At 36.5% G+C, this 23,255-nt stretch overlaps 1 protein-coding gene across 5 annotated transcripts in view; it reads left to right on the top strand.

Moving 5' to 3' along the window:
- TRMT1L (tRNA methyltransferase 1L) overlaps positions 1-23,255 on the top strand; it is a 41,093-nt gene extending 17,838 nt beyond the window's left edge. For 3 of the 5 annotated variants that reach the window (XM_040446598.1, XM_040446595.1, XM_040446599.1), the window contains 7 exons: positions 326-538; positions 2,418-2,608; positions 15,934-16,012; positions 18,534-18,697; positions 19,209-19,271; positions 20,943-21,069; positions 21,136-23,255. In XM_040446598.1, the coding sequence (XP_040302532.1) occupies positions 326-538; positions 2,418-2,608; positions 15,934-16,012; positions 18,534-18,697; positions 19,209-19,271; positions 20,943-21,069; positions 21,136-21,418 (1,120 nt within the window). In that variant the 3' untranslated portion in view covers positions 21,419-23,255. The remainder of the gene's footprint in view (positions 1-325; positions 539-2,417; positions 2,609-15,933; positions 16,013-18,533; positions 18,698-19,208; positions 19,272-20,942; positions 21,070-21,135) is intronic. The other 2 variants (XM_040446597.1, XM_040446596.1) reach the window with 2 other exon arrangements.

Here is a 23,255-nt window from a genome sequence, read left to right as displayed (position 1 = left end):
AGGGGTTAAAAATTAAGATGGTTGTTGTTTATTTGAATTAATACAGTTTTTTACCATTGGCCTAAGGAAAGCAGTAGGAACATTTTCTAGCATTTGAAATAAAATTCCTAAGCATGACAATTTTTCTCTAAAACTGATTGATTTTATATGTCTAACATATCATATGGTCATTTTCTTACATAATTTAAAAACAGAATTATATGTTTAAGATAGATTTGTAAAATATTTTTGAATCCATGGAATTTTATCATTAGACATAATGACAATGGTACCATTTTGATTACTAGTATGATTTTAAATATGTCTGTATTCTTTCTGATTTTAGACACCTAGACCCTTTTGGAACATCGGTAAACTATCTAGATTCTGCATTCAGAAATATAAGAAACCTTGGCATAGTGTCTGTGACTTCTACAGATATCAGTTCTTTATATGCCAAGGCACAACATGTTGCCCGGCGTCACTATGGCTGTAATATTGTCCGAACTGAGTATTACAAGGAACTAGCAGCCAGAATTGTTGTAGCTGCAGTGGCAAGGTACCAGACTGATAGCAATGTGCCTAGTATGTTTGGCTGTGTGATAGAGCTACTATTACAAAAAGTGCCAGTTGTATTTTTCAAAAAATGCACAGGGTACAATTTCTGTATTCATGTCTGTGATCTTGATTTGTTTGGTAATCTTATGTCGTATCTGTTACAATTTGATTTAAAAACTTTTGTGTCTAGAATAGTTTACTCTCCAATTAAAAATTTTATTAAAGTAAGTAGTAATAAAGAAGAGATAAGAATGAAAGTTAACTTCAAATCAGTTATTTTAATAACGTAGGGTAGGTGGGGATACCACTGTGAAAAGAAAAAGCAAAGGTTGTTTTTAGATTTAGAAAAAAATCACTATTTTATGTCCATTTCATCTCTTTACCTAGTTTGAAAAAAATGATGGCTTATATGGGCGCCTGGCTGGCTCATTTGACAAAGCATGTAACTCGTGATCTTGAGGTCATGGATTCAAGCCCCACATTGGGTGTAGAGATTACTAAAAAAATAATAATAAACATAAATAAATTTTAGAAATGATGGCTTATATACTTGATTCTGCAAAGTGATCTCACCCACAAAACAAAGTTCTTTTTTCATCAGGATTTCTAAAGAAAGCAAGGAAGATTTCTTTGAGCACCAGTTTTATTCAAAAAATTATGCTAGGGGTGCCTGGGTGGCGCAGTCAGTTGAGCGTCCGACTTCAGCCAGGTCACGATCTCGCGGTCCGTGAGTTCGAGCCCCACGTCAGGCTCTGGGCTGATGGCTCAGAGCCTGGAGCCTGTTTCCGATTCTGTGTCTCCCTCTCTCTCTGCCCCTCCCCCGTTCATGCTCTGTCTCTCTCTGTCCCAAAAATAAACAAACGTTGAAAAAAAAAAATTATGCTAGAAGAAGAATATAACAATATAATATAAATTGACACTGAGAACATAGCTAATGCATGATCAACTAGCTTGTTCACTAGCCTCAACACTAGCTTTCACAGCAGTTAAATTGAAATTCCTACCTTAGCATAATACAGATTATTAAACTTCATAGACCTTTGGAGTTATTCCTAATTAGCTGAAAACTCTGATACTCAGTTTGTATACCTACCAAGGACCTAGTATATGTGCTTAAAAATGTTTATAATATAACATCAACAAGTTGAAATTAATACATATGAAATAAGTTTAGTACATATAATTGCAAAGGGGAAACTACATAAATGATGTATCAGTTAGAATTTAACCCAAAAGTCTATAAAGTTAACAGTGTCAGAAACTTTGCCTATTCATTTTTCACTTAACATTCAGCATCTGGTATACTATCCTGCAGGTAGTACTCAATCATATTGTTTAGAAGAAGCTTTTATGGAAAAAAAGGTAGAAAGGGTGGTGGGATGACAAGAAACAAATTGACACTGAAAATCAGAGAACGTAGTCTTTTTTTTTTTAGATGTTTATTTTTGGGAGAGCATGAGCAGGGGAGGGGCAGAAAGAGGGGGACAGAGGATCCTAAGTGGGCTGCTAACAGCACAGAGCCCAGTGTGGGACTCAAACTCACAAATGGTGAGATCATGACCTAACCTGAAGTCACACGCTTAACCAACTGAGCCACCCAGGCACCCTGAGAATCTAGTCTTATTGACTAGTCTTATTGACTTATTTCCATAATGGAAAATGTTTAGTCACTAAAGATTCTGTCAAGCATCCTTTATTTCCTGTGTTTCAATTTGTGTAAAGGTTATACTAATAATCTTTTAAAAACACTGCCACTAAGAATTGAATTTTCCGTATTTTCCCATAATCCATCCATAGTTTACTGTCCAATTAATATTGTCAATATAAAAATGCCAAAGAAACATGATGAGCCCCCAAAATAACTTAAAAATTTTTTGCAGAGCTGCAGCCCGTTGTAACAAAGGCATTGAAGTACTGTTTGCAGTGGCTTTGGAACATTTTGTGTTGGTTGTTGTGCGAGTTTTGAGGGGGCCTACTTCTGCAGATGAAACAGCCAAGAAGATTCAGTACCTGATCCATTGTCAGTGGTGTGAAGAGAGAATTTTTCAGAAGGATGGTAATATGGTAGAAGGTAAATTCAAGCTTCTCTTGACTGTATATCGTGTTTATATACAAGCCTCCAATGAATAAGTCTTTATCACATCCCTAATTATACATGTTGTTGTCCTTTGATTTTAAAGATTACAGTGCTAACTTTATTTCCTATACTGGATTTCCTTTCATCAACAGACAAGACATGCGTGTGAGTTTATTAAAGTTATTTACTCATGCTGTATTCAATTTATGCTCTCTAGCCCTGCCCTCTGTTGAAACATCTAGAAATAACTTAGATTCCACTGTCACTAATTTTAGGAACATAAGTCAGATTACCTCTTTGTCTGGGTGTTTCAAATCATTAATTTTATAAGAATAATTATCATGTTTCTGGCTGAATACAAAAACCATCAGTTATAAAATTCATTCAGTAAACACTTTTACTGAGACTCTACTATATGCCAGGCATGGGGATCAAAGAAAAAGATGAGGCTTATGCTGTTTCTATTTTACTTTTCTGGGACATAGAAACAGTTGCCCATTATTTTCTGTTAGAGCCTTCACATTTTTTAAGAACTCTTTAGATATTAGAGTGTAACCCCAGTGATACGAGTTGCAAATATTTTTTCTCATTTTATCACTTCTGTTGGCATCTATTTTTTAGTGTTATTTTGATTGCATTAAAGAGGATATATATCATTGTGGTTTTCAAGGTTCCTAATAACTTCGTATGCTTTTCATTTGCACAAGTACTTTTGCTACAGTGTTAATTGATAGTGAGAATGGAAGGCATCCCGTCATTGTTCCTTTAGTTCTCTGTGGTGCTTTCTGATTCAAGCATCAGATACCTATCATTTATCGTGTCAAGAAAATATCTTTCAGGGGCGCCTGGGTGGCGCAGTCGGTTAAGCGTCCGACTTCAGCCAGGTCACGATCTCGCGGTCCGTGAGTTCGAGCCCCGCGTCAGGCTCTGGGCTGATGGCTCAGAGCCTGGAGCCTGTTTCCGATTCTGTGTCTCCCTCTCTCTCTGCCCCTCCCCCATTCATGCTCTGTCTCTCTCTGTCCCAAAAATAAATAAACGTTGAAAAAAAAAAATTAAAAAAAAAAAAAGAAAATATCTTTCATTTCCAGTTTTACTGTATTTTAGCAAGATGTTGAATTTTGTCATGTATGTCAGCATCTGTGGAGATGATTGTGTGGTATTTCTCCTTAGGTCTACTGATTTGAGTAATCATAATAAAATTTCCCAATATTGAACAATTCTGACTTTCTAAAATAAACTACTCTGCCAGGAAGTATTTTCTTAAGATGGATTCTGTTTGCAGGGCACTTGGGTGGCTCAGTCGGTTAAGCGTTGGGCTCTGCACTGACAGCATGGGACCTGCTGTAGGTTCGCTGTCTCCCTCTCTCGCTGCCCCTCCTCTGCTCGCACTCTCTCTCAAAAGCTAATATATAAACAGGAAAAAAAAAGATGGATTCTATTTGCTAATTCTTTTTAAGTTTTTAAATTTATTTTGAGAGAGAGGGTGAGAGAGAGCAGGGGAGGGAGAGAGAGAGAGAATACCAAGAGGCTCCATGCTGTCAGTGCAGAGCCCCATATAGGGCTAGAACTCACGAACTGTGAGATCATAACCTGAGCTGAGATCAAGAGTTGGATGTTTAACCGACTGAGCCACCCAGGGCTACCAATTTGCTAATTTTTAAAATTTTGTTTTAATATTCATAAATGAGATGGTATATAGTTTTCCTTTTTAGTAGTAATTTTGGTTGGGCTTTGGAGTCTGTTTAAAAGGAATTCGGAACTTTGCCCTGTTTTTCAGTGGTTGGGAACAGTTTTAGCTTTAGCTTTTCGAAATTATTTACATAGAGTTGAGCCAAGTGGTATTCATTGGTTCCTTTTAATTTTCTTGGTTTCTGTGGTTATATTCTTGTTTTTTTTAAATTTTTAGTAGCTGTCCTTTGCTTATGCTTTTGAACTTTTATCTACAGTAGTTGTTGTTTTTTTAATCAAACATTTTAAAGGATTTTTGACTTAATAATTTACTGTAAAGAAATTGGATTTATCTTTGCATTTTGCTTGCAATCATATAGACCTTGCAGAGTGTAAATGAGTCTTTCAAAGAAGTCAGTTCACTCAGAATTTTCTATAATTTTATCAACTTGTAATACATTGTTTCAAAAGTCAACTAGTTTCATAAGTCTTAATAAAATAATGACCCCTGCCATACTCCCTAAAGTTACCAGCTAAAATATCAGAGCTATTTCTTCTAATGTTTACATCCCTATTTCTAAATGGCATGTTTATAGTACCTATAACTTCTTTCCATGGAAGAATATTCAGCTTCTTAAACCAACCTAGTCACATGCGTGTACCTCCCTTCTCCAGTGTTGGCTAAATCAGTATTCAGTGTTTATATTTTCATAAATATAAAACTATTGTTTACAAGTTGTATTAGTTATCTGTTGCTATGTAACAAATTAGTCCAACATTTAGTGGCTTAAAACAACATTTATTGTCTCATAGTTTCTCTGAGTTAAGAATCTGGGCATGGCTTAGCTGGGTCCACTAGCTCAGGGTCTCCAGGCTGCAATTAAGGTGTTTGCCAAGGCTGCAATCAAAGCCTGACTGGGTTAGGATCTGCCTACAAGCTTATTCACATAGTTACTCCCTGGATTCAGATCCTTGTAAGTTGTTAGACTGAAGACCTCAGCACCTTGCTTGCTGCTCAGTGACTTCCCCAGTTCCTAATCATACATTCCTCTTTATCTATAGTTTCTCATGGCAGCTTGCTTCATCAGAATGATCCAGCAAGAACCAGAGAGAGCGTGAGAAAAAGCAAGACAGAAGTCATGATATTTTGTAACCTAGTCTAATAATATCCATCATTTTTGCCATATTTTAGTAATTAGAAATGAGCTCTAGATGTTGTGATCTCACACTTAAGAAGGGGAACTACATAAGGGTATGAAAACCAGGAGACAAGGTCATTTGCTATCTTAGAAGTCTTTTCCAACACAGATGAACCAGTTAATATGCTGTAATAATGTTCCCTTTTGTAAGTGCAACTCTTGGATAACTCTGGAATTAATCATTAGCTGTTTTTGTTCCTTTTTTTGTGTATGTGCACTTTTCATAATCCATTCCTAAACCCTTTGCTACAGTTTCATAGCTTCTTCCTGTGTGGGTAGGTGCATCAGGCTATCTTCAGTCCCAGTGTCACCTCCCTGGAGACAGTGCTCCCACTCTCCTCTGGCTGCTTTGTTTTGCAAGTCCGCTGAAAGGTGTCGTCCTGGGGCTTCCTTTTAACCAGCGTCTCGGAGATGTTCTTTGGCTTTCTCCTTCTGATGAGTCTCCTATATCTTGGCTCTTGTATATTTTTCCACTATCCTTGTTTATTGTCTCATTTTGAATGAACACTTTGTAGCTTCCTGAGAAGAATCACATGGCCAAGTATAGAATTGTAGGTTATAAATCGTTTTTCTTCAGAATGCGTAAGGTATTATTGTATTCATTGTCTTCTAGCCTCCAATATTGAGAAGTCTGCTATAGTTCTTATATCTAGTCCTTTGTGTGTTTTTCTCTGTGAATGCTCTTAAAACATCCTTTGTTTACCCAGTATTCTAAAATAATTTTGTAATATGTGTATTAATTCATCTTTTTAAATTTATTGTGCCTGGATAATCTGTGAGCCCTTTAAGGAACTTGAGTTCTTTAGTTCTGGGAAATTATTTTTAATTTTAATTCTGGTGTAGTGAACACACAGTACTATATTAGTTTCAGGTGTACAATAGCATGATTTATCAGTTCCATACATTACTAAGTGCTCACTAAGACAAGTGCACTCCTAATCTTCACCTATTTCACACATCCTCCTCAACCCACTTTCCCTCCGGTTAACCATCTTTTCTCTATAGCTAAGAATCTGTTTTTTTGATTTCTCATTTTTTTTCCTCCCTTTGTTTGTTGTTTCTTAAATTCCACATATGAGTGAAATCATGTGATATTTGTCTTTCTCTGGCTTATTTCACTTAGTATTGTACTCTGTAAACCCATATATGTTGGAAGTAGTGAGACTTTATTCTTTTTAATGGCTGGATAATACTCCATTTGTGTGTGTGTGTGTGTGTGTGTGTGTGTGTACACCATATCTTCTTTACCCACTTATCTATCAGTGGACACTTGGGCTGCTTCCATAGTTTGGTTGTTGTAAATAATTCTACAGTAAACATAAGGATGCATATATCTTTTTGAATTAGCGTTTTCATATTCTTTGGGTAAATACCCAGTGCTGCAATTACTAGATCATAGAGTGATTGTAGGATAGTTCTATTCTTAATTTTTTGACAAACTTCTATACTGTCTTTTTATTTTTAATTTTTTTTAATGTTTCTTTATTTTTGAGAGAGAGAGAGAGAGAGCATGAGCGGGCAGGGATAGAGAGAGAGGAAGACACAGAATCCAAAGCAGGCTCTAGGCTCTGAGCTCTCAGTACAGAGCCCGACATGGGCTTGAAACCACGAACCAGGAGATCATGACCTGAGCCAAAGTCGGATGCTTAACCAACCGAGCCTCCCAGGCGCCCTTTCTATACTGTCTTCTACAGTGGCTGCACCAGTTTGCATTACCACCAACAGTGCACAAAGGTTCCTTTTCTCCACATCTTTGCCCACACTTGTTGTTTCTTTTCTTTTCTTTTTTTTTTTTTTTTTTGTTTATTTTTGAGAGAGAGAGAGCAGGGGAGGGGCAGAGAGAAGAGGGAGACACAGAATCCAAAATAGGCTCTAGGCTGTCAGCACAGAGCCTGACGCAGGACCCAAACCCACAAACCATGAGATCATGACATGAACTGAAGTCTGATGCTTAACGGACTGAGACACTGGGGTGCCCTTCTTGAGTTTTTGATTTTAGCCATTCTGATGGGTGTGAGGTGATATCTCATTGTAGTTTTGATTTGCATTTCCCTGAGTGATGTTGAACATCTTTTCATGTGTTGGCCATCTGTATGTCTTCTTTAGATAAATGTTAGTTCAAGTCTTCTGCTCATTTTTAATTGAGTTATTTGGATTTTTTTGGTATTGAGTTGTGTAAATTCTTCATATATTTTGGATACTAACCCTTTATCATATATGTCATTTGTAAATATCTTCTGCCATTCCGTAGGTTACCTTTTAGTTTTGTTGGTTGTTTCCCTCAGTGTGCAGAAGGTTTTTATTTTGATGTAGTCCCAATAGTTTATTTTTGTATTTGTTTCCCTTGTCTCAGGAGACATATTTAGAAGGATGTTGTTATGACCAGTTTCAGAGAAATTACTGCCTCTGTTTTCTTCTAGAATTTTTATGGTTTCGAGTCTCACATTTAGGTCCTTAATTCACTCTGAGTTTATTTTTATGTATGGTATAAGAAGGTAGGCCACTTTCATTCTTTCCCATGTAGCTATCCAGTTTTCCCAACATCATTTGTTGAAGAGACTGTTTTTCCATTGCATATTCTTGCCTCCTTTGTTAAAAATTAATTTACCTTATATTTGTGGGTGTTTTTTTCTGGGCTTTCTATTCTGTTCCATTGATCTCTGTCTTTTTTTTTTTTTTTTTTCCAATACCATACTGTTTTGATTACTACAGCTTTGTAATATAACTTGAAATCTGGAATTGTGATAACTCTAATTTTGTTTTTCTTTTTCAAGATTGCTTTGGCTACTCAGGGTCTTTTGTGGTTCCATGCAAATTTTAGGATTGTTTATTCTAGTTCTGTGGAAAATGTTGTTGGTATTTTGATAGGGAGTCATATTTAAAAAAAATTTTTTTTAAGTTTATTTATTTGAGAGAGAGAGGACAAGAAAGAGCACAGGAGGGGCAGAGAGAGAGGGAGAGAGAGAGAATCCCAAGCAGGCTCCACACTGTTGGTGCAGAGCCCCACATGGGGCTTGATGTCAAAAACCATGAGTTCGTGACCTGAGCCAAAATCAAGAGTCAGACATTTTAACCAACTGAGCCACCCAGAAGCCCTCATAGGGATCACATTTAATCCGTAGATTGCTTTGGGTAATATGGTCATTTTAACAATATTTGTTCTTGCAATCCATGAGCATGGATTTCCGTTTCTTTGTGTCATCTTCAGTTTCTTTCATCAGTGTTTTATATTTTTCAGAGAACAAGTCTTTAACTTCTTTGGTTAAGTTTATTCTTAGGTATTTTGTGATTTTTTTTTTTTTGTACAGTTGTAAATGGGATTGTTATCTTAATTTCTCTTTCTGCTACTTAAATAAGTGTATAGAAATGCAGTCGATTTCTGTACATTCATTTTATATCCTACAACATTACTGAATTCATTTACCAAGTTCTAGCGGTTTTTTTGGTATAATTTTTTGGGGTTTTTTATATATAGTATCATGTCATCTGCAAACAATGAAAGTTTTACTTCTTCCTTACCAATCTGGATGCCTTTTGTTTCTTTTTGTTGTCTGATTGCTGTGGCTAAAGCTTCCAGTATTATGTTGAATGAAACTGGCAAGAGCAGACATGCTTGTCTTCTTGACCTTAGGGAGAAAGCTCTCAGTTTTTCCCCACTGACTATGATGTTAGCTGTGAGTTTTTCGTATAAAGCCTTTATGTTTCCTCTAAACCTACTTTGTTGAGGGGTTTTGTTTTGTTTTGTTGTTTTAGTTTATTTTGAGAGGATGTGGGGAGGGGGAGACAGAGGATCTGGAGCGGGCTCTGTGCTGACAGTGGAGAGTCTGATGTAGAGCTTGAACTCATGAATCATGAAATCATGACCTGAGCTAAAGTCGGGGCTTAACCAACTGAGCCACCCAGGTGCCCCGAGGGTGTCTGTGTGTGTGTGTGTTTTAAGTTTATTTATTTTGAGAGAGACGGAGAGAGCACAGTCAGGGGAGGGGCAGAGAGAGGGAGAGAAAGAATCCCATGCAGACTCCATGCTGTCATTGCAGAGCCCAATGCAGGGCTCCATCTCATGAACCATGTGATCATGACCTGAGCTGAAATCAAGAGCCACTGACTGAGCCACACAGGTGCTGCTCCTTTCAACACTTGAAATAGGTCATTCCACTCCCTTTTGGTCTGCAAAGTTTCTGCTGAAAAAGCCACTGATAGGTTTATGGGGTTTCCTTTGTATGTAACTTTCTTCTTTGCTCATGATACTTTAAAAATTCTCTCTTTATCACTACTTTTTGCCATTTAAATTACTGTGTGTATTCATGTACCTCCTTGGGTTGATTTTGTTGGGGGATCTCTGTGCCACCTGAATCTGGATATCTTTTTCCCACAGATTAGGGAAGTTTTCCACTATTTTTTCTTCAAATAAATTTTCTGCCCCTTTTTCTCCTCTTCTTCTGGGATCCCTATGATGTGAATGCTGTTGTGCTTGATGGAGTTGCTAAGTTCCCTAAGTCTGTTCTCATTTTGCAGAATTATTTTTCTCTCATCAGTTGAGCTTGATTACTTTCCATCACTCTATTTTCCAGATTGCTAATTTGTTCCTTTGCTTACTTTAGCCATCTAGTATGTTTTTTATTCCATTTATTGTGTTCTTCATATCTGATTGGTTCTTTTTTATCTCTTTGTTAAGGGTTTCACTGATGTCCTTTGCTGTTTTTTCAAGACAAGTGACTATCTTTATGATCATTATTTTTAATTCTCTTTTAAGAATATTACTTCTATCTGTTTTGTGTAGATCTCTTGCTGTGGTTTTGTCCTATCCTTTGATTTGGGACATATTCCTCTGTCTCCTTGTTTTGTCTCTGTGTCTATGTGTTAGGAAGGTCAGCTACATCTCCTGCTCTTGAAAGTAATTACCTTATGAGGAAAAGGTCCTGTAGTGCCCTGCAGTGTAATGCCCCCTTCACCAGAGCCCGGTGCTTAAGGCATGTCTTCTGTGTGTTAACACACCCTGCTGTTGTGTCCTGGCTGCTTTTCCCTTGAGTCCAGTCATCCACTGAGTCTCTATTTGCCTGTTATCGGCAGTGTTTGGTCCCCAGGATGGGGTGTGCAGTTTTAACAAGGTGCATGGCAGTCTGTTTGCAAAATGAGACCTGCAGGGACCCAGGGATGTATGGGTGGAGCGCACAATTTTAACAAGGTACACGAGGCTTCCAAAAAGCCTGTGTAGCCACTGCCACTGAAACTGAGGCCACACAAAACATATGGGTCAGGAGACCTAGTATTGCAAGGTTTGTACAAGTCTTCTAGGGGAGGGTACTTGCAGCCCTGGGACTGAGGCAGGTCCGGCTGGAGGGGTAGTGGTGTGGTGTAAGCAGGTTATGTAGTGAATGTCACTGGTTTCCACATAGCCATGTGTTTATGCTGAGGGTGGGACAGGGAGATTGTGCCTGACAGCTCTTTTGACCCTAGAGAAGTCCCTTGGCAATCCCTTCTCCTCCAGGACATGATCCAAAATGAGTAAACTACTCTTCCTCCCCATGTCCCAGGCATTTTCAAATTGCTGTTTCTACACTGAATCTCCATGGGCTTTTTTTAAGGACAGGGCTCCTTTTTAAGGGCTCCATGCTCTCTTTAAGGGCAGGGACTCCACTTCCTGTTGCCCTCCAGGCTCTCCCAGAACCAAGTCCACTGATTTTTAAAATTCTGGGCTTTAAGTACTATTGGTTTTAAGAACTGATGAAATTCAAAGCCAAACGTTATGGTTATCTGTCTTCATTGAGTGAGCTTCCTTCCAGGTGTAATCATCTGTTCCTCTCCCCATGGCAGATGGTGACACTGTTTTGCTCCCCACTGCATTTCTGCCCCTCCTACCCTCTCCAGTGTGGTCTCTTCTCTGCCTTTAGTGGTGGAGTTTGTTTTTCCAGTCTTCAGGTCATTTCCTGGGTTATTTATGATGTAACTGTTATCTAGTTGTAGCCATGGGACGAGGTGAGCTTAACATTCCTCTTACTCTGCCATCTTCCCAGCCCTGGAATATTTCTTTTCTTCTCTCTTTTAAACATTTATTTAGTTATTTTTGAGAGAGAGAGAGAGAGAGAGAGAGAGAGAGAGAGAGAAAGAGAAAGAGAGAGCAAGAGAGCTCATATACTCGTGAGCAGGCTAGGGGCAGAGAGAGAATCCCAAATAGGTACCATGCTGTTAGTGCAGAGCCTGACACAGGACTTGATTCCATGAACTGTGAGATCATGACCTGAGCTGAAATCAAGAGTCAGACACTTAACTGACTGAGCCACCCAGGCGACTCTTTTCTGTTCTCTTTTCTTTCTTTCTTTTCTTTTCATAGGTGAGGTCCTTCCTTTCGAACTTACATTTTTTCCAACTTTATCCAGATACAATTAACAAAAGCTGTGTCACTTTAAGATATACAATGTGTATCATTGATTTTATATATATATATAGTGAACTAATTACCACAATAAGATTAGTTAACACTTTCATCACCTCACAGTTACCTTTGTGTGTGTGTGATGAGAACATTTAAGATCTACTCTCTTAGCAAATTTCAGTTATATAGTATAGCATTGTTAATTACAGTCACCACACTGTACATTATTAGATCCCCAGAACTTCTTCTCTTTATAACTGAAAGTTTGCAGCCTCTTACCAACATCTCTTCATTTCCCCTGCCCCCAGGTCTTGGCAAACACCAGTGTACTCTTTTTTTTGGAGTTCAACATTTTTAGATATCACATATAAATGAGATCATAAAGTATTTCTGTTTGATTTCTTTCAGCATAATGCCCTTAAGATTCATTCACGTCACAAATTGCAGGATTTTAATCTTTTTTTGTGGCTGAATAATATTCTATTATATATGTACCACATTTTCTTTTTTTTTAAATTTACTTTTTCTTTTTTGAGTATAGTTGACACACAATGCTACATTAGCTTTAGGTGTACAACTTAGTGATTTGACAAATTTATACATTATGCCACAAATATAGCTACCATCTGTTCCAGTACATCACCATTACAGTATCATTGATTGCATTCCTTATGCTGTATCTTTTATTCCCTTGACTTATTCATTCCATAACTGAAGGCCTGGAGGCCTGTATTTCCCTTTCCCCTTCACCCATTTGGCCCAGCCTCCCCTCCCCTCCCCTCTAGCAACCATCAGATTTTCTCTGTATTTATAGGTCTGACTCTGCTTTTTGTTTGTTTATTCATTTCTGGGGCTTTTTTTAGATTCCACTTGTGAGTGGAATCATTTGTCTTTCTCAGTCTGACTTACTTCATTTAGCATAACACACTCTAGGTCCATCCAGGTTGTCTCAAATGCTACAATGTTGTCCTTTTTTATGGCTGTGTAATGTTCCATTGTGTGTGGAGATATGGAGATGTACATATATCTCCATAATTTGGCTATTTGTAAATTTGGCTATTGTAAATAATGCTGCAGTAAACAGAGAGATGCATATATCCTTTCGAATTAGTGATTTTGTATTCTTTCGGTAAATACCTAGTAGTGGAATTATTGGAGCATATAGTATTTCTACTTTTAATTTGGGGGAGAACTCCCATACTGTTTTCCAGAGTGACTATACCAGTTTACTTATTATTTCTTGTCCTTTTGAGTTTAGTCATTCTGACAGGTGTAAGGTGATATTATGGTTTTGATTTGTTTCCCTGATGATTAGTGATGTTGAACATCTTTTCATGTGTCTGTTGGCCACTTGTATGTCCTCTTGGAAAAACGTCTATTCAGGTCTTCTGCCCATTTTTTATTCAGATTGGTTTTTTTCGGTGTTGAGTTGTAGAAGTTCTGTCTGTATATTGGATATTAACCCTTTATTGGATATATCATTTGTAAATATTTCTCTAATTCAGTAGGCTGAATTTTTTTGTTCGTTGTTTCCTTTGCTATGCAAAGCTTTTTATTTTGATGTAGTCCTAATAGTTTATTTTTGCTTTTGTTTTCCTTGTCTCGGGAGATAATATCTAGAAAATGTTGCTACAGCTAATATCAGAGAAATTACTGCCTGTGCGGTCTTCTAGAAGAGATGGTTTCAGGTCTCACATTTAAGTCTTTAATCCATTTTGTGTTTATTTTTGTGTATGGTGTAAGAAGGTGGTTCAGTCTCATTCTTTCACATATAGATGTCAAGTTTTTCCAGCACCATTTTTTGAAAAGACTGTCTTTTTTCCATTGTATATTCTTGCCTCCTTTGTCATAGATTGACCATGTAATTGTGAGTTTATTTCTGGACTCTATTTTGTTCCATTGATCTATGGTCTATTTTTGCGTTATTTTTTCTTGATAATTTTCTTCTCAAAGTCTCTTTTCTGTCTTCCAGGAAATAATTTTAGCTATATATTGGATCTTCTAGATTGATCCTCTGTTTTATTTTAATAATCCTATTCATTTCTTTGGCACTTAGTTCTCCTTTATAGCTATCCCTGATTGTTATTTTCCAACTCTTCTTTTTAAATTTTTGTCATATTTTGTCTTTTTTAAACTTACTTCATATTTTCTTATTATTTCTTTTTTAATAGTGTCCTATTCTTATTTCACAAGAATCTTGGTTCAGCCTTATCCAAGATTAACTTCATCTTTTGGAATGAGGAAGCACAGAGCCTGGTTGTGGGTATTAGAGAAGGAAATCTAGGGGTCTTAATTGAACCCCTTCAAAATTTTTAGCTAGACCTCTTTTTTGCAGTACCAACCCTATACCCATCTTTTGAGATGATCAGTACCTTCAGTTCTCAGCTCTTTCTGGAGTCCCACAACACTAGTGGGCTTGCTGTTTTGTTGGTAGCCTGTCTGCCCATTTCAGGCTTAGGCTTTAGCATTCTCTGGCCTGCTAAATCAGTTATCCCCTTGTGTACCTTATTTCCACTTCTAAAATTTTACTGACCTCTCTCATCATCTTGTTACTTCCTCCCAATTTATTTATCGTTTGGTTTGATTTTTATTCCTTTGTTCTCATTTTAATAATGCTTTAGGAGACAGCAGAGATAAAGTACACATTTAATCCATTGCATGTAAATAGAAGTCTCCAAATATTTTTAATTCCTCATCTAGAATTGTCTTCACAGCCTATATACCAGTGACCTGGACATAACTAGTTTTCTTTCTTTATTCCTTCGTTTTTTGCTACTAGTAACTTGAAATGATAGCCCTGACCTGTCAAAGAGGGAATTTGCTATTGCTGACCTAGCACTTAGAAATCCTAGGTAAGGGGCTTGGGAAAAGACATAGGTTGGTATGATGGGAGCATTTTGTAGATGCATCAAGAAACAAACTGACTAATAATCCATGTGTGTGCTGCCGCCTGCCTGTGGTAAGTGGGTATAACTGAAAGAACTGTAAATATAAATTACCCTAATTTGGATAATACTGCCTATAGTTTTGTAGTTTAGTTATTTAATGGTTCCAGGAAAGACTTCTTGAATATATTCATATAACGTTGGAACATAGTTCTCAACAAATCTAATGTTGATGATAAGGCTTAGAGTTCAATAATACTTAAAAGTTGGTCTAGTAGAAACAGTGAGGGAAGAAGCCTTTAAGTAAATCTAAAATAAGATCTCATATCTGTGCATTATGGCATTTAATTACGTTGAGTAACAGTGATGTTGGATAGCAATGGGCTATAGACCTATGGCCCTACCAAGTAATTCTGAGTTCTGAATATATCTAGAACTGATTGATCAGATCAGGCCATTCCAAGAAAGTGGATGATAACCTAGGAATGCCCTGGGGGAAGTCAGTTGGAGAGAGTCTGATTTAAAATGACTATTCTGGGGCTTAAGTGAACTGAATAGTCCATAGTAAAATATTGCCCCATTTTTGGAAACTAAGAATAATGCTAGTATTTCCCCAATTTCCTTGTGATTATAAGGTCTCACACTGTTCTTTAAACTGAATTAAGATTCTTCTAACCTATTTGGGGGGCTGAATATGAATCAAGCCTAAGGAGTAATTTGTTTTCTTTCCAAATGCAGAAGTAACTAATGAGAAATGTCTTTATTTTGATGGGATGTTGGTTACATTTATTAAAACTCAACCTTTTCACATAACACGTATAAATTTTATTGCATATAATTTATACCCCAATCAGTTGATTTTAAATGAGTGTCTTGTGGACTTCTAGACTTTCTCCTACTTAAATTGTTTCATGTAGCATAGTGACTAAACCCTAGTAGAAGTTTTGCCTCTAATAAGCCATTTGACCTGGATTTCTATGACCTCTCAAGTTTTAATTCTCTGATCTGGATAATTGAGATTTTAACACTACCTACTTCAGAGAGTTGTAAGGATTAAATTTTTTAAATGCATAAAATACTTAGCATAATACCTGGCACATAGTAGATCCTCATTATATAGTAGCCGCAAATTATTATTAACAATTACTATTTACATTGTCATTTCTCCTTTGAGTTCTTTTTATATTTTCACAGAAAACCCATATAGACAGCTGCCCTGTAACTGTCATGGAAGCATGCCTGGAAAGACAGCAATAGAACTTGGACCTCTATGGTATGTGCTTAAGCATAAGAATATACAGATGGTTCCTGGCTTAGGATTTTTTGACTCTATAGTGGTGCAAAAGCAATACACATTCAATAGAAAGTGTATTTCAAATTTTGCATTTTAATCTTTTCCCATGCTAGCAATATGCAATATGGGTCCTCTCTCATGATGCTGGCAAGTAGCATTAAGTCACAGTTCCCAGCCAGGCAAACGATCATGAGGATCAACAACCAGTACACTTAACAACCATTCAGTTTTCCACTTTCAATATAATCAATAAATCATATGAAATAATCAACACTTTATAAAATAGACATTGTGCTGAATATTTTTTGCCCAACTGTTAACTAATTTAAGTGTTCTGAGAATGTTTAAGGTAGTTAGGTTATGCTATGATGTTCGGGAGGTTAGTTCTAGTACATGCATTTTCAGCTTGTAATGGGTTTATCGAGACATAATTCCGTCATAGGAATTATGTTAAGGAAGGCCAGTATTCAAAATTGATTTACATATTGATTTATTATGTGTGGTAAAAGAACAAATTTCAATCTAATTTTTTTTTAAGTCTAGGTAAATAATTATAATTCTTCTACTCCTGTGAACCTAAAGTGTTTTCTGTTTTCAGATTTTTCTATACCATTATTTTCACAAGTTTGTGACACTGCTAAGAGATGGTGAGATCAAAAAGAGCCTGGCAGGGGCGCCTGGGTGGCGCAGTCGGTTAAGCGTCCGACTTCAGCCAGGTCACGATCTCACGGTCCGTGAGTTCGAGCCCCGTGTCGGGCTCTGGGCTGATGGCTCAGAGCCTGGAGCCTGTTTCCGATTCTGTGTCTCCCTCTCTCTCTGCCCCTCCCCCGTTCATGGTCTGTCTCTCTCTGTCCCAAAAATAAAAAAAAACGTGGAAAAAAAAAAAAAAAAGAGCCTGGCAGACTGCAAACTAGATCATTCATTTCTGAATTAGTAAGAATGAGGCTTTTTTCAGCTGACAGTTTGCAGAACTAGGATGTGATTATGAAATGATCACCGTAACTTCTTATAGAAGAGTCAACTGATATAAGAAGTCTTCAAGAAATTAGTTTTAAGTGTGAAGGACATGTGAAAGTACATGCTTTTGTTTTAGGTAAAGCTGTTTAGCTGGGACTCACCTGCAAAGATTTCCTCACTCAGAGCCATTGTTCATGTCTTTACTCTCATGCACAGTCTCTTCCCCTTTCCCCAGATCCAGTTCAAATTGTGTCCCCTTGAAGTTTCCGGTGTTTCACCCAAAATTTCTAAATCCCATTTTAGTAAATCTCACATCGATCATTCATTTGACACTTTAAAGTCATACATCTTTTCATATGTATTTGCTAACCAAATAGTAATAGCTGTCATTCATTGAGGATATACTTAGGATTTTCTGTGTGCTATCTCAATTCCCATAACAAGACTGAAAAAGTTTATTTTCTATTTTGTGATGAACAATAAGAGACTCAAAAGCAGTAATTACTCAAGATTACATAGATAGTAAGTGGTGAAGCCAGCATGTGAATTCAGGTTTATCTGACTTGGAATTTCATATTCTGTCCATTATACCGGTCATTCTCAAATTAAATGGGAAGTCGATGAGACTTACCCTTGTGCTATTTTTTAACTGAATCACCATCAGCACTGTAATTCTCCTATACCTACTGTCCCACCCCACTTTACCATACACAAGGTGGATTAAGATTTACTGACAAGAATATGCATTATGAAAACTTATGTTTCACACTGTGCGCCTGTCTAGGTCCTATCTAGATTTATAGGCTTTTATAGGGTAAACACTGTCTTTTATACTTTGGTATATCTTCCACACCCGTATATACCACAGGGCTAGTAGTCTTTCACACCTTACCTGAGGGCTCAATAAATTCTTTGTTGATTTACTGTGAGTGAAATTTCCACAACTAATCCCACTAACTTAGAGAAATAACATGATAAAAGGTGTGGGCAAATAGAAAGTAATTTTAAATTAAACCATAAATTCTTGTGACACCTGGGTGGCTCAGTTGGTTAAGCATCCAACTTCGGCTCAGGTCATGATGTCACGGTTCATGAGCTCAAGCCCCTCATTGGGCTGTGCTGACAGCTCAGCGCCTGGAGCCTGCCCTACTTCAGATTCTGTGTCTCCCTCTCCTCTGCCCCTGTCCCCCTCTCAAAAGTAAACATTAAAATAAATCATAAATTCTTTAATTTCAGCATTTACTCCATCCTATAAATTAAGTTAGTTGTGATTAAATTATGGAGACTTTTTTTAAGTTTATTTATTTTGAGAGAGAACATGTGTGGTGGAGGGCAGAGAGGAAGAGAGGATACCAAGCAGGCCCAAGCAGGCTCTGCACTCAATGTGCAGAGCCTGATGGGGGCTCAAATTCACGAACCATGAGATCATGCCCTGAGCCAAACTCAAGAGTGCTTAGCCAACTGAACCACCCAGGTGCCCTGAGACTTTTATTTTTAATAGACATTTCTCAAAGCCAGTTCTATTTTTTTTTTTCTTTTCCAGGTCAAGTTCCCTTTTCAATACTGGATTCCTCAAAAGAATGCTATTTGAATCTCTTCATCATGGTTTAGATGACATTCAGACCCTAATAAAGACATTAATCTTTGAATCAGAGTGTACTCCTCAAAGTCAGTTTTCAGTTCCTACGCCTTCAAATCTCAAGCAAGGTGACATTTACATTCAGGGCCTGAAATGAGTAACAATTTTATTAAAATATACATATATTTTTTTCTCATTTTAGTAGACTAAAAGAACTAAAAGTCTGTTGTGGTTTTATTATCCTATACCTGCTTTATACAGAGAGAAACCTTGGGTAATTCTGAGAATAGTGTGGTCGAAAATTTTTGTAATATCCATCGAGACACAGAAGCTATACACTTTCACTCATTACAACTGTTTTTTGTCCTTTATTTTCTCTTTGGTATAAAATAGGCTTTTGTAGTTTTATCTGGCTGTTGATACAAGGGTGGGCCTATTAGACATTCTAGTTAAGTCATTAAAAGCAGCAGCTATTGTTAGGCAGTTAAAAATGTAAACCTTGTAGCCTGTTTTTACCACAGAATCTCGTATTTCATAAAAGCAGTGTGTATAGAATTTCGTAAGCTTTTATTTAAAGTTTGAATTGTTGCTTAAGGTCATTCTGTAAAATATTTTGTTATTCCCATGTTTTTATTTTAGAAGAATGTGGTGTGTTTATTAAAACTACAGATGATACCACACCAGATAACTACATTGCACAAGGTATGTATATGTCCGTGTGTATATATGTAAATATGTATGTATTAGTGCCAAAACGCAGTTAGAAGGGCAGGAAGAGATTGCTCTGGTGGCCTACTTTAAAATGCTTCTTTACCGTATTATACTGACAACATAACTATAGTAAAACTTGTTTATCTGGCATTTGCACAGTTCAGAATTTCTATTAACATGTACTTACTTGTTCACATCTCTAATATATGGTGATCCCCTTGAAAGAACTAGAAGACCTTGAAGAACCATGTGAACCAAACTAAGCTCAAATTATATTTGATACAGTAATAAAGATTCAGTTTTATTCGAATTCTTTTAAACTTTCTCATCAACATACATCACAATTCCATTAACTAACCATAAGACCCTGTTCTCTAGCCATGAAGAATTTACTATATAGCCTTTCTTATAATTTGGGATGTGTGCATGCACACTTTAAAATATGGTTGTATTAGGGATTACAAATTCAAATCCAAAGGATTTTAAGATTTATGTCAGTGTCTTAATGTCTAAGTTTTGTTTTGCTCTTTAAAAGCTTAGATTCTAAATGTGTTTTGAATACTAACAAAAAGAACTAGATAGTGTTAAGACAGAAGAACAGAACAATGCCCTTTCATGTCACTAATGTCATTTCACAATTACAAAGCTAAAATATGTTCCCAATTTTCAGAAATCATACTTCTTTCCACATTGATCTTTTATTACTAACTTTTGAGAATTTAAATACTTGCCTGAGATAGAAATACATTTTTCTTGTAAGTTTAAGGTCAGATGACTAAAGTTAGAGTAAGATTTTGTCAAAGTAAATTGAGGCCATTGTAATAATTGTGCACAAGCACTGAAATTCTGAAGGAGAGTTTTTGCTGTAAATTAAATTGGGTGATTTCAAGTGCCTCAGTTAATGCACGTACAATATTCCTTTGCTTGTTTTGTGCTACCTGTGAGAAGTAAAACTTGCCACCTTTTATAAAGTGAGGATTTGGTGGGGAGAGGGGATAGATTTGTTTTGCTTTCAGTGTGTGTAAGTGCTCATTTTTTGTGTAAGTAGCCCAGGCTAACATGACCCCTATACTGGAGGACAGTCGGGCGGCCACATCCAGCCAGCATCGGAGGATACAGTGGCTGACAGGGTTGAAATGTCAGTGAATGACAAAGGACAGGATTACAATTTTTTATTAGTTGCTCAACATTTTAGTGTTGATCTTCAAAGCCAAGAAGACTTCAACTCCTTTTAATAGTATATGGTTTAATAACTACTAAATGCTCCTTCCAATGGTCATGTTTAGTTGGCATCTTCAACTAATTTGCTAACATTCACAATTCTACTTAATCCTCAGTTGGGAGAGTAAAGGCATTATGGTACATTGCAATAAGCATTGGATTTAAGAGCATCATTTTACTCCTGTCTGTTGTGTAACCTCAGCCAGGCCACTCACCTTCAGCAGGGGTGTCTTAAATCCTTTTTAGAATAAAGTAAAATATAAGTTTTAAAAATAAAGTATCTGAGCTGTTCTTATATGTAAAGAGAATCAGACTAATCTCTATGGGTTCTCAAAAATTATTATAAGATTGATCAATATTTAAATCTTTCACAATAGAAAATATCAGGCCAAAAAGAGTCATTATTAAGGTGTTCTGATTTTTTGTATGTGTATGTTTCAGGAAAAAGAAAAGGTAATGAAACAGTCACAACTTTAGCCAAAAGGCAAAAGACTGATGTCAGTACTGAACATCCTCCCTTTTATTACAACATCCACAGACACAGCATTAAAGGAATGAATATGCCAAAGTAAGACAACCAGTGAATGGCAAAATGTATATATTTTAATGACATTGTGATTTACATAAAATACAGAACCTTTTTTTTTTCCTTTCCTTCCTGCAGGTTGAAAAAGTTTTTGTGCTATCTTTCTCAAGCAGGCTTTCGAGTGAGCCGAACTCATTTTGACCCAATGGGTGTTCGTACAGATGCACCTCTGATGCAATTTAAATCGATCCTTTTAAAGTACAGCACCCCTACATACACGGGAGGACAGTCGGAGGGCCACGTCCAGCCAGCATCCGAGGATACAGTGGCTGACAGGGTTGAAATGTCAATGAACGACAAAGCAGAAGCCAGCAGTTGCAGAAGATGGTAAATGTAGTCAAGAGTTACTCCAGATGTCTGTCTAGATGGCCTGGTAGTTCTCTATACCAACTGTAATTCTTTTTCTATTCTTTTAATTCAGTGGTGTAAAAATAAAAACCAGTGCTGTTTTCATTCAGAAAATTAGCAGTTTCTAACTTAGCTAGTTTGGGAGCTGTGCTTTCCAGTTTTTTCTTATTGTAAAGAAAACTTAAAATTTTAATGAAAACATTTCATATGAAGCCAGGTTTATGACTGAGATCACCCTACCATTTAGTAACTCAGAAAACTTTCACTTGCAAAGTGTTTGGAATTTTATATATGTTATGGAACCATCCTTTACTGTTCTTAATCACATGTCTACTTAAACTGATTCATGTCTTTCTGTTTAAGCACACAAAATGAAGCCAAAAGCCTTTTACGTATTACCCTAAATAGAACAATGCCCTTTCATGTCACTAACATTATTTCACAATTACAGAGCTAAAATGTGTTCCCAATTTTCAGAAATCATACTTCTTTCCACATTGATCTTTTAATTTATTACTAGCTTTTGAGAATTTAAACACTTGTCTGAGATAGAAATGTTTTTCTTTTAAGTTTAAGGTCAGGTGACTGAAGTCAGAGTAAGAGTTTGTCAAAGTAAATTGAGACCATTGTTCTAATAGTTGTTCATAAGCACCGAAATTCTGGAGAGTTTTTGCTGTAAATTAAATTGGGTGATCTCAAGTGCCTCAGTTAATGCACGTACAATATTCCTTTGCTTGTTTGTGCTACCTCTCAGAAGTAAAACTTGCCACCTTATGAACTTACAAAGTAAGGATTTTTTGGGGGGGTGGTGGGAGACAGATTTGCTTTGTTTTTGGGTGTGTGTATGTGCTCATTTTTTTGTATAAGTAGCCCAGGCTAACATGACTATGAAAATTAGTAGAAACTCCATTAATAAATTTTGTTCTTGCTTCATTTGAATGTAAAAGTTTGGATAACAGGATTTGGTATAAAATTTAGATTTTTGTCTCAAGGACTTAATCCATATTTACCCTGAATTATTTTTTAGAGGAAGTAACTTTTTATCTGAGCATAAAGCTTGGGGGATGGAGAAGAGTTATAACTGAAAAGGTTTTAAATACACTATGGAAGAAAAAAAGCACACCCATGACATATTTAAAGATCCAGGGAGTGAGATCAACATAGTAGATGAGCAGAAATAAAAAAAAATTCTTTGTGTTATTATAGCATAGTCCTAGGAGGATGTGTTTTCTCCCATTAGTAGAATCATATTTAAATAAACGAACAGATGAACTGCAAGTGATATACTAGAATGACCCCCCAAAAAACCCTGTAACTTTTGCCAGTTAAAATTATTACAAATGAGCACAAAAAGAAATAAAAGTTATTACTTTTTTGTTTATATACTTAAAAATTACTATAAATCCACAAGGCAAACCAGCGCTTGGACCATCTGTACATATTGTTAAATTGAGTATCCGTCTCAAATCTTGCCAAATGCTTATCAGCATGACATATTTTGATCAGTGATAACGTTGGGCTTTATGCCAGGAGCCTAATTTGATAGAGAAATAATATATAAATTACTGTTATTTAAAATATATGTTGTGTTTTAATTTCACATACACAGATTTTCCAAAGAAAGGTGTGGTGAGAAGTAGTCAGGAACTCTGTTAAGGTAATGTTATCAACCTAAAGAGGAAATACTTTTAAAATTCCAAATAATGCTACATTAGCGCCTTGTCCCCATTAACTACTGTGGTAGTTTGGGGCATGCAGATGTTGAGTGCATTGTAAAATAGTATCAGTTGTACTGCTCCATTAAATTTTGATTAATACAA

Source organism: Herpailurus yagouaroundi, unplaced genomic scaffold, assembly GCF_014898765.1.
Source record: "Herpailurus yagouaroundi ecotype Mexico unplaced genomic scaffold, PumYag 195, whole genome shotgun sequence".
Lineage (NCBI taxonomy): Eukaryota > Metazoa > Chordata > Mammalia > Carnivora > Felidae > Herpailurus > Herpailurus yagouaroundi.
Note: the sequence above shows the minus strand (reverse complement) of the source record. Positions and strands in the feature narration are given on the sequence as shown.